The sequence below is a fragment of the Excalfactoria chinensis genome, chromosome 4, assembly GCF_039878825.1.
Source record: "Excalfactoria chinensis isolate bCotChi1 chromosome 4, bCotChi1.hap2, whole genome shotgun sequence".
NCBI classification, from domain to species: Eukaryota; Metazoa; Chordata; class Aves; order Galliformes; family Phasianidae; genus Excalfactoria; species Excalfactoria chinensis.
Window position 1 is genome coordinate 82,529,770 of NC_092828.1, and position 17,870 is coordinate 82,547,639.

The following is a 17,870-nucleotide window of genomic DNA, read 5'->3' on the forward strand; positions in this document are numbered from 1 at the left end:
TGCATCTGGCACAGGGCATCCACGCCACCACGCTGCTGGTGCTCAGTTGCATATGGTTCCAACAACTGAGCTGCTGCAGGGATGGCTCTCCATCCATTTATCGTTCAGAGATGCAGCTGAAAGTTTCCTGCAAAGGGAGAGGTTTTCTAGGGTGAAACCCATACTGGTCTCCATGACCATCTGCTGGACACAGTGCATACGGCCCAAACATCCTCAGTGCAGGACCCTGTGCAACCCAGGGATGGAATCTGCTGTCTCTGCCCACTCCATCATCATCCCCACACCCAGGGAGGTTTGCTTGGGCTCCGTGCTCCCATCCTGGGACCTGGGATTTCCTCCTATGGGCAGGAAGTCCCCTTGAGCTGAAAGATTTTACTTAGTTCCTATGAACTTCTGAAAGAAAAGTGTATTTTTGTTGTTCCTGTTTGTAGACACAGACATTTCCTGGGTGCTTCAGGGCGCACAGCAGCCACCCAGCACTTCTGCTGTGGAACTGGCTCTGAAAGAAGCCCTTGGCACCACCACGGCCCCAAAGCGTGCCCTATGTACAGCACAGCGTTCTCACCCTCTGAGGAACACAGCGCCCTGAGGCACAACGACCTGAGGGGCACATAGAAAAGCTGAAGGGCTCACTTTGTTCCCAGGAAGCCAGGCAGAGCCCCGTGACAGGGAATGCCCAGCCAGGGGGCTGTGTGCTGCTATAGGGTTTCAGATCTCCTTGTCCTTTCCACGAGCCGTCAGCGTGGTCGCAGCTGTTGCCATCCTGTGCCAGCAAAGAGCTGGAACTCGGGTTACTTCATGGAGGAAATGCTGGGGCGATGCTGGAGCTGAGCACATTGGAGGGCCTGGCAGTGGGCAAGCAGAGCTCCCCAGCACCAGCAGAGTCCCCGTGTGCCTGCAGGAAGCCAGGAGCAAACCACCGCACTGCTCCATCCCCAGTGCACAGCTGTGGGTCAGCGGGGGGAGCGAGGCAGCCGGAAACCACACGTGTGCAGCGACACCAATGAGTTGCTGTGCCTGCAGCTCCCAGCCCAGCAAGGATAAGGTCAAAAGGTGCAGCGTGGGGACAGGCTGAAGACACCCCCTGCTAAGCAAGGATGTGCCACAGAGGTCTGTAACAGAGCTGGTGCCTTCAGTGTGCTTTATGGATGAGGGAAGGAAGGAGATGAGTTCAGATGATGGCAAGGCTGCACGGCCCTCATGGCTCATCCAGCTCAGAGCTGGGGCTGCCAGCAGTTGCAGCCCTGTGGTGCAGCCCACCATGCTCTGGGGCACAGCTCCAAGCACAGCACAGGTCCCTGGGCCGGCCATGCACTGTGCCTTGGAAGCAGCGTGCAAGGAGTGGCCAGCTGGGGATTACGAATAAAGCGCCTATAGCTTATGTGCAATTCATTTGATAGAACAGGGAACAAAAAGGAGATAGAGAAACTGAGCAAATCGCTTTCAAAATCCTTCTATTTCTTTCTTTCTTTTTAATCACCAAAAGAACAGTTTGCCCTCATGCACCACTGCTACCAGTGATCACCAAGCACACAGAGAACCAAAGGTGCTGTGCATGCTGGAGCAACAACATCGACTACAGACAGTGATTTGCATCGTTTGGGAAGCTAAAGAAGATAAAAGCTTATAACTTTTGCAACAGGTTCATCTCCAACCATGAACGCTGTCCTCCTGCAGCGGGGCTGTCACAACAGTGCTCTGGTCTCAGCAGATGAGCATGCACAAATACCAACCGGTGCAGACCTTGCTGTACTTCAGGCTGATTCTCACTCCCCAGGGTAGCTCTCCCTCCTCAGAGATGAGCTGCTGCTTTACTTCAGCGCTCACTCACACACACAGCATTCCCCACCGGAGAGCAGACAATCCTCCTTAATAGGAACTGGTCCCAAAAGAAGTGAGTGCAGCCCGCTCTGAAGATTCTGTTTTCCTACCTTCAGTTGGCACCAAGCATGAAAACCTTCCTTTGGAGGGTGCTGTTGCCTTGAAGCAGTCCCTACAAGGATCGCACAGAGCAGGGAGGCCAGGTGCAGTGATGGAAGGAGGTCCCAAAGGTACAGCTCTGTGAGGGGCTGAGCTGCCCTGCTCGCTTGCTCTCCTTGCAATCAGCTCTGGCTCTCACAGGGTACACGAGCCATCAAACATGGGGAAAGAAATAGTGGTGGCTCCTTTCAGCACGGCCACAGCAAACACCTTCTTTGGAGTTCTGAAGGCAGTTCGTTAGATAAAGCCACCATTTGGGGCTTTCTGTAATAAAAGGCAGCTTCTGGTGAGCTCCTGCGTGTCAGGAAAAAGGAAAACCAAAAGGAAATTGCTGTTATTTGATGTGACAAAATTCCTTGGGTTCCAGCTGGGTTTCCCAGATCCACTTTGATTCCTGTAAATGCAGGCACTGTTTAAAGGGAAGTAGCATAAATCACAATCTGTGCAGCTCACAAAGGCGGGGATTTAAAGCTAAGGAGCAAACTGCTGCGAGCCAGGCTGCTCATCATGCCTCAGTCCATCATGAACTCGCACTGTACGAGTGAGTTTTAACCACGCTGATCAGCAACGACAGCAAAAGGCGGTGGAATCTCCTATGACAGTTGTGATACTTTCTGTCTGCAGATACATAACACCAATGGTCTCCAAAAGCACGCAGTCAGACACGCTCCTCTGCTCACTGGCTGAATTTCAGCACATCTGAACAGTGCTCATACAGAACCTGCACTGCACAGCAGCACCAGCTGCCTTATCCAAGCAATGGCAGCTGCTCCAGGGCCTGGGAGTGCTCTGGGGTGATGCGGCCCTTCTTGTTCCTACACCCACCCAGTGCACCCTGTCTGCGCTCCAAGCAGTCTGTGTCATTCCTTCCTGCCTCTGGAAGTGGCGATAAGGGATTCCTTTATGATTGCCTTCCCAGATCCTCAGCGCAGGTTTTCAGTTTCCTCCTTCATAAATGAGTGCAGCTCTTTCTAGCACTCACCCCAGGGCGCAGCTTCAGTTTCTTCCTTTGCTGTCAACAGATCCTCCATTTTCACCTTAAACCTGTTTTCGTTAGATGAACCTTGAGCGGTGCTAAATCCCCCCTTCCTGTTACAGCCATTTGCTCCCAAAGCTTACCGCCTTAGTAACCTGCCCATCCTTACCTGACACTAGAATAGGACTGAGGCAGTGGCTGGAGCACCCGCATACTTGAGCTCTGTGCCTCTCCTAAGAATCATAGAATGGCCTGGGTTGGAAGGGACCTCATAAGACTCCAACTCCCCTGCTGCAGGCCAGGCTGCCAACCTCCACATTGAATACCAGCCCAGGCTGCCCAAGGCCCCATCCAACCTGGCCTTGAACACCTCCATGAACGGACGGGGCATCCACAGCCTCTCTGGGCAGCTGTTCCAGCACCTCACTGTTCTCATAGTGAAGAACTTCCCCTGATATCCAACCAAGGCAGGGACTTCTTGCATTACTCACCAACAAACCATCAGAACAACAGACAGAAGATTGAGACCGACACAGCTGGGTGTAACTTCACAGCTTCTTTCTAGCATTCCACATTTTGAAATCAAAATACCTACTTATCAGCCACTCTGCCTTAGGGAAAGCCTGCCAGCGACCTTCCAAACAGGAGGCAAAGAGCAGAGGCAGAGCCTCCACAAGGAGAGCCATTCTAGCCAGATTTCTGGCTATCTTGCTGCATGTGAAGCTATTGGAGCAAACACTGCAGGTGAAAAGCATCGCCCAACCCCTCACACTGCAGTGACAGGTAAATCGTAACCCCTCTCAGAAGTGCCACTAAATGCTGTATTACCTGAGCATGCCAGATGCTCGTGCTGCTGCTGTCAAACATGGAAATAAGCAATGGAAACAAGAGCAGCAGCTGTAGTCTCTCTCCAATCGTTTATCAATCATGCAATTACAGGCTAATTACAATTAATCGAGTGACAGGTGTAAACCAATGAACGCCTCCTGCACAACCACCTCACCCCTATTTCAGCAGGGTTCCTACAGGCCAAACCATGGTTTTTAAAAGCTGTTGCCTTGGTACCGCCTGTCATCTGACAAATGCTTTCGTCTTTCCTATTATCTGTAAGTCTGTAAGGCAGCTCCTCGTGCTCCAAGGCTGCGTCTCTCCCATACGTCCTCATCTAAGCCTTTTCATAAGCTCCTCTTTCTGCTCCCCCCCCACCCCCAGTCTCAACTGAAGAGCTCTAACACAAGAACACGAGGCGCAGAGGCCTCCTGGCCCTGCAGATTCCCTCATGCATTACACAACATTAAACCCACTGTCGCCACTGACAGCGACATGTCCTCAGCTTCCTGCCCCAAGCAGAGGTCAGAGCCCTACAGGAAGGCCCTGCATGCTGCTCAGACTCCGACATGGCACAAACAGCAGCACGTTGCTGTCAGACACCAACCGAACACGGCAGTCCCAGTGATGCACAAACAAGGCTCACATTGAGCTTCTGCGTCTGCACCGCAGCCATAACCCACACGCATCGCAGCTTCTCTTCTTTTACTCTTCAGTGCTGAGGTTCTCATTCCAAAACACAAACAAAACTCACTGGGTGACGAGGGGAACTGTTAGAAAATTTGCAGGGCTTAAAACCCTCTTTATTGACCAACACAAGATTTCGCTCCATCGTCTCCATACATAGTAACAAAGAATACCCCACAAACAGAAGAGGCAGCACAGCAGATAAAAAAGGCTTAAAACCCACTTTAATAATGCATTCCTGTAACATTCCTCAGACAAACTCAAACTTGTTAGTGGGACAATTACAGCTTGTGTCCAAACAGTTTACACTAAATGAAAAAATAATAATAATCCTGTAGTACTTCTACACAAAAGACAGGCAAGGTTATGATTATACAAACGTTTGTTTCAATTCAATCTTCAGCATGAGATACAGTATCTTTGTCCAATAGATTGTACTTTCCTACCGGTAGAAATAAGAAACAGCGATACAACACATTATCCAAAAAGCTCATCCCAAGCAGATCCTCCCAGCCACTCGGGCTGCACACGACGGTCAACTACTTGAAAGAAACAGATGGTCCGGATAAAAAGGGGAGCTACAAGTTAGGAGGGGGGGGAAAAAAAAACAACAGGAAAAAAGGAACATGAAAAATCTCTCTGATTCGTATCTGATGGATCATTTGGAGCAATAGAAATGTACAGAATGACGGGAGCTGCAAAGTACCCAGATGCTGCCCTAGTTCTCCAGAGCCTCCTTCCCTGTGCTACGCTAAGAAAACTAAACAAAAAAGCCAAGACTTACTGCAGTTTTAAATCAAGCTCTGCCTCAGGACTGTGGCTGCAAACAGGACACCCGGAATGGTCAAGGCATTGCGGCCCTTGCCAGATTTTACCGTTAGAGAACAACCACAGCAGCCTCCCTGAATCCATTTTCACATTGAAATTATAGGAATGCACCACATGAAATTCTCTAAAAACGTTTATCAGTCAGACTGCACTCCCCTCGTCCTAGAGTGGCTTAACCAAAGCAGGCCCTAATCCACTATTCTGATACCCACCCCCTGAGTAGAACCCTGTACGGCCTGCCAAGATTCCTTTCCTCTTTGAGGCAAGTGCAGGGGGCAGCTTAATCCTGTTAGTATCTGCGACGTTTGTTAGGGCCAAATTCACCCCCTGGGTTTCCTCGGTTGAAGGCAGGAGGGTTCCCTCCCATCGCTCCCAGGCCTTCCATCGAGCCGCCCTGCCCAAAGCGATCTGCAGGAGGTGGTGGAGTCTGTAATAAGAAGCAAGGAGGAAAACAAAGAGCAGACAACATTAGAATGAGAAGCCATTCTAATTGATTCAAATCCTTTCTACCTTGCCATTAAAGTACCCTAACCCACCAAAACTAACCCCACAACTGGACCCAGAGGGCTCTAACTACAGTTAAATATCACAGGTCCCTTCCCCACACAGCCTGGAGTCAAGCATATTGGGAAGCAGCTCATACACCATCCCCAGCCTACAGCCCTGCTGCAGAACCTGCGAGCAACAGTCTGGGAGAGGAATTTACATTTCCATCATATTTTCCTCACCCAAACTGAATGTAAATGAGGAGCAGCACACTGATAATGCAGCACTATCACAATCCAGACACAGACAATACTACGAATACAAGACAAGTCTGAAATACTGATCCCGTGGCCTGGCCGTATCCCTCCGTTTCCATTCCTCAAGCTCTCCCATCTCCCAGTTAAGGCAGTGCTCCTGCACAGCCTCTTCCTTCCAGCAGGCAGAAGAGCAAAGGATTGCTCAGCTTGGAAGATACCTCACGAAGTCCTCAGTCCAACCTCCTGCTCCAAGCTGGGAGGGCAGATCAGGTCAGACACAGCTTCAGCCCATCTGGTCTAAAAAGCACCCAAGGACTGGAATGCACTGACTCAGTAACTCAAACTAAGCACCTGGCCAGGACAGTGTCCTAAGAAATGATACATCTTTCTGGCCATTGAAGAAACAGCCTATTGCTTTTGGTCTAGGAGGACTTATTCCATCATACTGATTTCCACACATTTCCCATTGCTTTTCTCTTTTTTGTTTAGAACGAATATTAGGAGCTGCTCAAGATGAACAAACCTGCTGCTGTTTCAGCAGCTGACTGGAAGAGCTGCCCTGTGAGAGGATCAATCCTCTGTCTGAAGGACAGGAATGACAGATGCCACCAAAGCAATTATCTGTTGTAAAGCTCTGCAGCAAAGCCCTCGGTGCATGCCACCAAAGCTCCAATTCCTGAGCAGCAGTTCTCCTTCCCAGTACAGCTACCAGCTCTTCCCACACCCACACTATTGGCTCTAATAGACTAAGCTTCACTTGCAAAATAAGGAAGCTCCTAAAGTTGCAAGCTGGACACATTGACCACCACAGCATTATATTCATAGAAACAGTAACAACCAAATCACTGCAAGCAGTTCAATTCCTTCACCGTGCCAAGGCAGCCCTCACCACAATAACTGCGTGCAGACTCCGAGCTCACTGGTTCCTGAATTAAACCTGACACCCCCAACAACTCCTACACAACACTGTAGCTTTACCTCACATTTGTAACAAGCCAGAACGTGCACAGTTACCATTCACCACTGAAATCACTAATGCAGCAACCATTATTCCTGTCTCAATATCCTGCTTTTCCGTGTTCTCTCAGTAGTATCTCAATGTCCCTTAGGATCAGAAATTATTCTTAGTAGCATTTTCCTCTGCTCCTATTAGCAAACAGACTCTTTACAAGCTAGCTGCAACATGCAGAGTGACAAGTCTGTATGCTTCAGAGCAAGAGATTTCAGTTCATATCAGCACTGGCATTACATCCCTTCATCAGTTCATTTCTCTCATCACTGTTACTGAAGCAGACAGGTTGTGGGTTTCCTATGCAGGAAAAAACAATCCAACTTTGATCACCTCTCACACAGGATTTGTAATGAATGGAGCTTCTGAGATTTCCATTAGCTGTACTTAAACTTTACATTTGCATTCAGAATTCTCCCTAGGGCTTTTCTCTTTATAACTCAGCAGTGACAAATCCTCAGCTGTGAGAATGCCTGAGGTTTCCAATCGTTTAAGGTCTGTATGAGTGAGGTCAACTGGAGGCAAACAGGGCGTAAACCCAACCTGTGCTCACTGAGATTTGGAGATTCAGCCTTCGCTTTGGCTAGTCAAGCACTTAAAACTTTCTTTGCCCTCCAAGAACAGTCACAAAGGCCTTTAGCAAATATATACAGCTTCAAAATAAACTCTATATAAAAACTGAAAAAAGCAGATACATGAGCACAGCCTCCGCTGATTCTTTGCTCCTACTTTCTAAGCAAATTATCCGAACTCACTTTTGCATCTTCATTATTACCATAATCATCTCAGCTTATTAGCATGGGAACTCCCTAAACAGCACAGTGCCTCACAAGTGAAACAACATCATGTACGTTTAAAAGGTGTGCACAAGAAGCAGCTGGAGATGCATTACCATTCCCATGGCTCCGTCAGGTATCATAGCTCCAGGACCAGCTGCAGGAGGCGCAGCAGCCGGGACATTGGTACCACCCATAGCTCCTCTATTGTTCATGCCAATGGTGCCTGGAAAAGAAAGCCAAAGAATATTCATAGCAAATACAGAAGCAGCTGAGGTCTCCTCATAGCTCCAAACCCACAAAGCAGCAGGTAAGCTTCCTGCAGTGTTAGATGCAGGGACAGAGTCCGGTTTTATTGACGAGCATTGCACTATTAGGTCAAGACAAACTGGTTCTGCATTCCACTGTTATCTGAAATGACAGCAAATTCCAACAGCCACCATTTCCATCAAGTGCTGCTCCATGGTCTTCTCACTCTTATGTACATGGCCTGAAACTCCAGGTCATGTAGTCAAAATATTGAAAGACATTACTGAGATTACTGCCGGGATCAAGGGCAAGCTGCCATGCATTGTTAACACCTCATCAGTACAGATTTCATATTCATATATGGGTCTGACAGCAATTTCAATCAACTCTCCTGCTTCCTGAGCTTTCACATATACACAGTACTGCCTCACACGCAGTTTTTGCTGTATCTCCTGTAATACGATTGCTTCCTGTCACTACACTTAGAAACTGTCATAGTAATTCTCTCCAAATAGGGAGCAAATAAAACAAAGCCACTCAAAAAAAATCAGGGACTTTGTAGAGAAGGGAATAAACATGCATAGAAATGAAGAGGGCCGCAAAAAAAAAAACCCACCTCATCGCACCACACTTACCTCCCATCCCCATCTGTCCCATTCGCATGTCTGGTGGCTCCCTCTGGAAAAAGAGAGACTCATTTCAAACCATAAAGAAGATGGAATATTTCTTAATGAAGTTACATAAATCCATTGTGTTTTGGGCTTTTTGCTACTGCCTAGAAAAGTCATTCCCATACATATATTTCAAGAGTAGATCTATTCTATCGTGGTACAACATCGAGCAGCAAAGCAAAGCTGCATGTAGGGACTGTACCAAACTGCAGCACAAAGAGATACCCAAGACCTGCCTGGTGGGATCTGCTGAGCAGCAGTAACACATTGTAAAGAATCAGTGTTGCTAGTTCCTCAGCATAACTAAGCAGCTTTTCCTGTTGGAAGGAACGCAGGCTTACATAACCAATATGCAGCACTGGGCCACTTCCACAAAATGCCAGCTAGTGAGCTTAGGGCGCACACACACACCACAGATCCACCTCACTGCAAAGCCTGGACCTACACAAACAGCAGTGGGACAGTAACTGCATTCAGTACATCCAGACAAAACTATTAAGATTAAAGGGAATCAACAAACAAGCGTAGGATGGAGTGAATATAGAGTCTCTCAACCATCTTAAGCAATCACAGAAAGACCCATGCTGGGAAGGGCAAAATTCTAACGTGTCTGGATGCAGTGGGGAAGTGAACTATTCGTACCGCATCAGCAAAGTTCCCCTTGAAGCCTTCCTGCTGGCGTCTCATCATATCTTCCTGCTGCCTTCTCATTTCCTCCTCACGGCGCCTGCGTTCTTCCTCTTGCCTGGAAAAAAGAGGTAAAGATATTCAGCACAACACACACCCAGCATTCGCATCACAGAGTTGCAGTGCTCCCTAGCAAGCTCTTGTTTTGGAAACACGCAGCTTTAAAAACATGATTCTGCTGAAGCTGTAAAATATTAGGCACCTTGTGATGAAAACAAACATCCGTGAGCGAGACATTCTCACCACGCTCAGTTTTAAGGAATTCATTATAAAAACAGACCCGAGCACACCCATGTATACAGCAGTTCCCAAGTACATGCTAACTGTGTGCAATATAATGCATGAAAGCCAGATGGTTCTCAAGCTCCTTGGATTACAGAAGTAAACTGGAGGACCACATGGAGCTTCTTACAATGACCCTGAGACAAGGAAGAGCTGGAACAGAGAGAAATCTCTGAGGCTGTTACCTCCTAAATGAGAAGGCAGATACCAGATGGGGTTTTCCAACCTGCAGCACTAAAGCTGCTGCACAGAGTCTCATTTTTTGAATCTGCTTTGGTCAAGGAGCTAAACTGAGATAGGGAATTAAAAACAAACAAACAATCCAACCTAATACTGCTCAGTGTCCTTCAACTTCAGAAGGAACTCTTCCATCCTAAACCAGATGTACACTGTCCCTATGAGCAGAAAAGGCCAGAAACAACTGCTACATAAAGAGTGGCTATTAAGTTGTCGGCCTGAACAATTAGTGAACTGGAGCTGTGCTTTGTTCCGTATCATACCAGATTCACAGTTTCAGAACTGCCTCCTCACCTGATTTCCAACTGTTTACGTTTTTGTACTTCCTGGTTATGCAATTCCTCCATCCTCCTCAGTTCTTCCTGGCGTCTCATTAAATCTGTAATAAAAGATGACAGTTCCACAGTTGGTTAAAGTTGAGCAGCTATACACACAGCTCAGCTTCAGCAGGCTCCATCAGTCTACTGAGCCACTCATCCTGAGATGCTGGAGAGCCTTGTTATGCTATTGTATTTATCTTGGACAGGTACCTTGCCTCATGAGCATAACTTGGTGCTCATGGCGAGCTGCTTCCATTTCCATTTCCAGCTTCTCTCGAGCTTCCTTGATGTTACGGTCTACCTGTTCTTGCTGCTGCTTCTCCATTTCTATTAGAGCCTTCCAACGCATGGCATACTCATACTCGAAGCTGCCAGGCTGTGCAAATCGAGGTGGTTGCTCACGCTCCCTGTCAAGCAAAGAAGAGCTAGTGAATGCTTCAATAGAGCAAAGAAGAACTCAGAAAAAATAACTGTTTGTGTGCAAATGCAATGGCAGATCCTTTTGTCAGTGAGAAACGTGTCTCACTGCAACAAATAAGAAACCACTGCACTCTCTGTTTTTGCACAAATAGCTGTGCTTTAGATACCACTTTTCCCCCCCCCCTCAAGAAACTGCTGTTATTGGAAGAAGAAACTTAGGCAGAAAACAAGTATCCTGTCATCTCCCATGCCAAGTAATGACACTGTGATCCTAAGACACCAAGATACTGGGTGAAAGAATTTAGACGTTCTCTTGAAACAGGCTTTGCTTCTGCTGCACATCTTATGAACGGGTTTACTCCAGAAACACACAAAGCCCAAACATGCGTGTTTCCCTTGCAAATTTCTGCACCCCTGCACCTAGAGCACACATCTATTCCTCATGCATCCTCAGGGCTCCTGCAGCTCTCATTCTCCTTACTTGAAAAATGTATGACCTCACATGGTTTACTAATTCTCACTGCTGCGACCACACAATACCTGCTCATACCAGGAAGCCTCCAAAGACAATGGCCTTCCTCCTGGACAGCTCTATAATCTGTTAATGCTGTTCACACTCATACTCCTATTTTCACTGTGACTTTAAGTCTCCTTTTTTCCCCCTACAGACCGTCCATAACAGTTACAGTAAATAATTTAAGTCTGTTTCAGCTTCTCATCCAACCAAGGGGAACACACCCCAAATGGACATCATGTTTTATTCCAAGAATAGAAGCAGACAAACACTTATGAAAAAGTATGTGGAGGCTGCCAGTCTTATCCAGCAGAGTGGATCCAGAAACACCGCTCCCTTTCAGCTAACCAGGGCAAGGGAACAGTGCATGCAATCCTCTTTCCAGCACCAGGTCACACTGACAGAAAAAGGAAGCACTGACGAGCACCCTCCTACGGCTCAAGCAGGACAATGCCCTGGAGCCCACAGAGAGTGTCACCTTGTCTCTTATGGAAAGCACATACTTGTGGTATTGCTGGTTTTTGATGACAAGTTTTTCTGGTAGTCCCTCTTCATCATCATATTGATCCATGGGCTCCACAGTCACAGGCCGAGGGAATCTATAAAGAAGAGATGCTTTGAGGACAACTCCAGAATAAGCCTGCATTACAGAAAACCCTGTATACTACGTCAGAACCTATAAAATATTGCTTTTAGTGCTGCTCAATGAAATTCAGAGCAGTCATGGATCTGAACTAAAGTGAAACAAGAATTTTCTCCCCTTCCCTCCCTTTATGCTCAGAGCTGTTAACGGTGAGGAGTAACACCGCTCCTTGCTGGAGATCACTGGCTGTATCACTCATGCTCTCTTGGAGAGATCACCATGGGCTGTTTGTTGCTGCCAAACAGCAGAGCTCTGCCAGCTCCTGTTGGGCCTTGCCTTAATCTCCCTAGAAATCCACTGGCATGCTTTCACAACAGACACAGCACTTGAGAGCTTCTGCCCTCCTCATCTCTGTGTGAAGAAGAAAATTAATTAATAACAACAATTATCTCACAATCAGCTTCCCACTGCAGCACCGACACCGCTCACATCCTCAGCTTCTCTTGGGCTGCTTAGCCCATTTGCCAGAGCTTTGGAAATGGAAGAAACAGTCATGCAATGCTGAGGAGCAAGCAGTGCTCAGACTTCATCAGAAAGACAGGACATGAGAGGCTAAAGGTCCACAGCACAGCTCTTCAGTTTAAGGTGATACATGCCAGTGTCAACGGCCTTATTTTCCAATGTGAACTCATCTATTCCAGCCAGCTCATGTAGCTGCTGCTTAGTCCTAGTTCATGACAGCAGAATAACTCCAATCAAAATCAAACCGTATGTAGAAGTAAGCAACATATTGGTTCCCCATCCCCACATAATAACAACCAGCAAGAAAAAGAGCAAACGTTGCCCCCCAGGTGCTCTCTGTTATATACTGGTAGTGCTCAATTTGTTTTCATGGTCCTTTCAGACTACAGGCTTCTGAAGCAGCAAGAAGGCAGAGAGTAAATAATGCAAATGAACCAAGAGAGCCCAAGAGTACCCTGGCAGCAACCCTGCTGCTGGGAACTACACACTCTAATGGTTGTTCCCAAAGAGTCTCAGGCAGGAAACAGCAATGTGGAAAGAAAAAACAGAAACCAACACCCCCAAAACTGCTTTTTGAAACTGCAGTGAATGCTGCTGTGCCATACACAGCCACCCCGAGAACAGGGAGAGCACAAAGCTTACAAAATTACTTCTGAAATTATCAATCTGCTCAATTTCAGGCAGTGGTTCATTATCACATTCTAGGGGCACGCATAGAAGAAACAGTTTTTACTCTCAATATATCAAAAACAGCCACCCCCCCCTTGTTAAAGCAATAAGGAGTGCTCACAGAAGATATCTAGTCAGTCATTCACTTGTGCACATTCACATAATTACTCATGATGTCCTTTGTCATCTTATGATATTTAAGCACTAGGAAAATGATGTTATTACAGTTAAAACCCCAAACAACCCAATCCATCTGATCAGCACCTCAGACAGATCCCGTGCAGCACACCAGCATTCCATCTCAGCAGCACTCACTGCGTAGGGTCCCACCCCCAGACTCAGCATGCACAATTAACACCTTGAGCTTTGTTTCCAGCCAGTGGTCTCTGAAGCACCTCCTGTTTGTTACAAGGTGCTCCAATTGCTCTAAGGCACCTTTACCTACAAAGAGTTTATTGGGCAGCTTTGTACACTGCCCCTGCCAGCAGCTCCCCAAAAGGAAGCTCTGAGACTTGAGTTCCAACATATGTTCAAATCTTGCTGGAAAAGAAGCTAAGTAAAATTCTGTCTGTGCAAATTATCTCCTGCCCCATAGCTCATCTGCCCCCACTCCACTGCTAAAAAATACTGCTCACAAGCCAACACCACTCATCAGCCTGCACACATCCATACAGCACCCCTTGCCTTCCACACTTACGTTGTCAGCAGGAAAGAGCCATCACTACATCTGTCCAGGGCTTTCCTAGCCGCAGGCTTCCCTGAGAACTCCACAATGCCTTTTCCAGAGGATCGCCCTCTGTCATCCACAATCACCACAGCCCTTTCCACCTGGCCAAACACTGAGAAAGCTTCCTCCAGGAGCTCATTGGACACGAACTGAGGCAGGTTCCTGACCGTCAGCGATGCGCTGTGGCACGCAAAACGCACTCTGAGCTGCTTCCCACGGAGAGGCATGTTGTCTAGTTCCACTTTTGCAATCTCTGCCAGAGTGCGAGTTTCCTGAAGATAAAAAGTCACCATTGAAACTCTCAGAGTAGTGTGGAATCAGCTATGCACACAACTGGCACAGACATCTCCCCTGAACAAGTATTTTATTGAGAAGACAGCATTTCAAGACATGCCCTAATAGCCATTCTCTGCTATCGATGGCTCTGAAGACACACGTAGAGTTTGGAGGGGAAAAAGAAACATTAGGTGAAAGCCTTATCCAGTAACCAGTAGTAACAAAGCAAACACGTGATCATTATCTATCAGATATAACATAACCAGAGCAACAGAGTCTTCTAATAAATGCACTTAATAATTTGTTTTAAACAGTAATAACTAATGTTTCACATATTATTCAAGAAAATGTTTGCTGTATGAGCATCCAGGAAAGACATCCCACTTCAGTTTCACACCCTGATTCATTTACATCGCTGCCAAGAAGTTTGGGCTACAGTAAAATGCCCCCAGACTCTGGAACTCCCCACTCTATGCACTCCTAGTGGGGCTTTCAGACAGACAGCACCTGAGCCCACAGCTCTGAGAACCATTCTGTTGTGCCTGCAGCTGACTCCCCTCCCTCCCAGACATATTTCAATGCGATTATCTGGTGACTCTCTCCCACCTCTAAAGCATTTGTCACCCCAGTAATGTTGTCTGATGGTCTCTTCCAGGAGACAGAAGTCTACCTAGTCTGTAACAGCGTCGTGTTCAAGGTTTCCTTCTATCAGCTGATTCCAGAATAACTCTGCTAGGTATCTCACACATCCTGCCACAGGCTGCCTGAATTCACATTCCTTCTTAAGCCATGCTCTAGACAAATCACTTGTAGAAGCTAATCCAGGTCACTAAAAATTAACAGCAGGCCCAATTAACAAGATACCTGCAGAGCTGCAGTTAAGAACACTCTTCCATTCTAGTGCTCACTGCCACCAAAACACCCCTAGGGCAGCAGGTCACTCACCAGCCTGATAAAGCCAAAGCCTTTGTCCTTGTGTATGAAGACTTCGCCTGCCTTGCCATACTTCTCAAATAACTTTCTCATCTCTTCCTCTGTAATATCTGGGGGCAGATTCCCCACAAAGAGGCGGCTTCTTTGGGTGAAGGTTTTTTCACCAGGTTTCCGGAAGTTCTTCAGGTCGATGGTCAGGCCTTCATCTGAGGGGAATAAGGTACACAGCTGCTCTACAGTTGGGGGGGATAAACTCTATTAGGTTTCATCACAGTGAACACAGAGACAAATACAGGCAATACCACCCCCTCACTTCGGTCTCAAACCCCCCCAGCCACCTCTTCAGCAATAGGAGGATTTTATTTCACATTGGGCACACAGGTTTTTCTTAAAGAAAACATGCCTGAACCTCATTAACAGCAGTGAAATGCAGTCAAAAATCCAGAAGCAAAACAGCTTGGATAACTTTGGAGTTAATTTTGCCCGGACAGGTGACATTTTAGATAGCTGGTACTTGTACAGGGTGGAATTTGGGGTCCAAGCTGAAGAGAAGGCTGGAGTGGTGAAAATAACAAATATATATATATATGTATGTATATGTGTTTGTATATATATATATGTGTATGTATATATAAACAGCCCCTTAGATGAGACCTCAGAAAAATTACCAAGTTCATTACACAAAATCTGTATTTACTAAGTAATGCTACATTTAACATTAATAAACAGGAGTGTTCCTATGAACATCCTCCATCCCCACATCCACATAAACTTCTTTAGCACTCAGTTCAGCAAGAATCCAGCATGACCCTGGGAGCTACAGATCCCATGTGAAGATGTACAGTCTGATTACCTTACCCTACCCCCTTTCTTAAAGGCATACAGGAGCTCTCTACAAGCTGTAGGAAGATATTTCACTCTTTTTGGTTTTCTTTCTCCCTTCTATTTATTTGACAGGAGCACTTTGCACATCAAGCCCTCCCCAAGTTGCTTTGCTAAGGATACGCCACATGAAATAAAGCCGAGTGGTTTGATTCAGACTACAGAGTGTGATACTGACCAGAACAGGCTGCTCATGCAAACAGTGACTAAGGACCATGTTTTTATGAGTACGAACACTCCTCTACAGCTAATCCTAAAGAAAGCAAGCCTGACAGTGTAACCATAGAGGACAGTAAGTTATTCATGCAAAAGTCACATCAGGTGAAGTGCTTTGCTCTGTGAACTTCTCCAGGCTGATGCCTAGGACAGATGCAGGCTGCCCCTCTGAGTTGGACTCCAAGGAACACACTGATGCAGTCTTTGTGTTGTAGTGTTTCCAGATTAACTGGAAGCACAACAGTCGGCCACCCTGTTCTATCATCTCCCACAGACCTGCTTAACAGGATCTCTGCATAAAAAAACCCATGCATTTCATATTACCCTGACTGTCTGCATGCGTGGGAGCGAGCGGGGTTCAATTCAACCTGCAACCAGGACAGAAAAACAGGGGAACACAACTGAAGGGGCACTGAGCTCAGGAAACGCTTCTGAGAAAGCAAAGCTCACTTGTAGCCCACAGGGTCGGGTTGGACAGGGCTCCATTAGCACACAGTGCTTCAGCTCAGAACCACTCTTTGAACACCAACTGACAGAGCAGCAGCTCACGCTGATTAAGAACAAACTCGGAAACACCCTCAAGTAGAGAAAGGCAGCACTGATAGCAGCTGTTTATGCACAGCGAGGTACTCCTATGTGCTCCTGAGCATCTTGGGGGCTTTCCACGGTAAAAGTGAGTGTTAGGTGGCTGTAGCTAACAGTGCTGAGAGGGACACGGCTTAGTGGGCACGAGTGATGGCTGGACAACCTACACCTTGCTCTGTTTCCCTCACACTCGACAAAGAGCGCGTTGATCAAACCCTCCTGTGGCAGAGGGGAAACGAACGGAACGCGCTGAGAGCCGCCCCGTCCCACCCGCGGTGACGGAAACGCCGCCGCCAACTCGGAACCTTCCGAACTCGGCGCGGTTTCCCTCGACAACTCCCGCACAAAAAGGATCTCGGCCCGCCGCCCCGCAGACACAAACACGGCAGCGGCGGCGCCGAGTCCCGGCGGCACGAAGGGAACGCGCGGCGCGGCCGGGACTCACTCTGGCTGTTGGCCTGCTGCCCGTTGGCGGGGATGGCGGGCGGCGGGTGCTGCTGGTGTTGGTGCTGGTGCTGCTTCCGCGGCGCGTGGTTCTGTTTCTCCATGTTGAAGCCCTTGTTGCCCTGCATCTTCCCCACCTGCGGGGGGACACGCTCCGGTCGGCCGCGGCTCCGGGGCTCCACGCCCGCGGCCCCCGATTCCTCCGGCCGCGCCTCAGCCAGCCTCGGCGGCCTCGTGCGGCTGCGGGGCGGGGCGGGCCGCGCTAGGCCGCGCAAGGCCTCGGCGGGCTCTCGGCGGCAGAGACCGAGCGGGCGCGCCCTCCTCGCGGCGGAACGGCGCCGAGCGACGGACCCCGCGCCGGCCGCGGCCTCACCTGGCGTGGGACGGCGGCGTCGAGGCGAATCGCGGCCCCTTTCGCCCCGCGGCGGCCCTGAGAGAGGCGCGCGCGCGGCCGGAACTCGCGCAACCTAACCTCACGGCCCCCCCGACCCGCGCTCCCATTGGCCTCCCCGCCGAGAACGCCGCGCTCCCGTTGGCCGCGCGCGCCGCCACTCACCGGCCTATCGTGGCGGGGCGGGCCGAGGCGGGCCGGCGGCTCTTTGCGAGGAGCCGATTGGCTGCGTTTCGGCGGCGGCCCGCTGCGCGCGCTGCCAATCACCGCGGCGGGCATCAGGCTGGGTTGAGAGGCGAGCCGAGAGACAAAGGAGACGAGCGAGCGGCCGGCGGGCGCCGCGCAGGCGTTGTGAGCAGAACGGCCGCGCAGGCGCAGTAAGGACCGAGCGCTTTAAAGGGACCGCGGCTCCTACCGGCGCGTGCGGCGTCGTGC

The 17,870-nt window shown here is 48.7% G+C and overlaps 2 protein-coding genes across 6 annotated transcripts in view; one reads left to right on the plus strand and one right to left on the minus strand.

Annotated features, from left to right (window-relative positions):
* Nucleotides 1–4,673: 4,673 nt before the first annotated feature.
* Nucleotides 4,674–17,792, minus strand: NONO (non-POU domain containing octamer binding). Of its 5 annotated transcripts, none has more exons than XM_072336156.1 (11): nucleotides 17,601–17,792; nucleotides 17,046–17,181; nucleotides 14,930–15,123; nucleotides 13,679–13,980; nucleotides 11,711–11,806; nucleotides 10,484–10,680; nucleotides 10,248–10,332; nucleotides 9,390–9,492; nucleotides 8,712–8,754; nucleotides 7,944–8,053; nucleotides 4,674–5,726 (listed from the first exon to the last, which is right to left on the minus strand). In XM_072336156.1, exons 1-11 carry the CDS (start codon nucleotides 17,712–17,714, stop codon nucleotides 5,589–5,591), a joined length of 1,518 nt encoding a protein of 505 aa, XP_072192257.1. In that variant the 5' UTR covers nucleotides 17,715–17,792; the 3' UTR covers nucleotides 4,674–5,588. The 5 variants fall into 5 exon arrangements, with proteins under 5 accessions (XP_072192257.1, XP_072192255.1, XP_072192260.1 ...); XM_072336154.1 differs by having other exon boundaries at nucleotides 14,930–15,150; XM_072336159.1 differs by lacking the exon at nucleotides 17,601–17,792 and adding an exon at nucleotides 17,418–17,532.
* Nucleotides 17,746–17,870, plus strand: part of ZMYM3 (zinc finger MYM-type containing 3) — a 29,625-nt gene continuing 29,500 nt past the window's right edge. Inside the window, exon 1 of the mRNA XM_072336151.1 lies at nucleotides 17,746–17,812. The gene's annotated coding sequence lies outside the window, so the exon portion shown is untranslated. The remainder of the gene's footprint in view (nucleotides 17,813–17,870) is intronic.

Coding starts and splice junctions, on each gene's coding strand:
- NONO (XM_072336154.1), bottom strand. CDS start 17,714: ATGCCCGCCGCGGTGATTGGCAGCGCGCGCAGCGGGCCGCCGCCGAAA. Junction 13,981..14,929: donor GCTTTGGCTTTATCAGGCTG/GTGAGTGACCTG, acceptor TTTTATCTTCAG/GAAACTCGCACTCTGGCAGA. Junction 10,333..10,483: donor AGTTATGCTCATGAGGCAAG/GTACCTGTCCAA, acceptor CTTTTATTACAG/ATTTAATGAGACGCCAGGAA.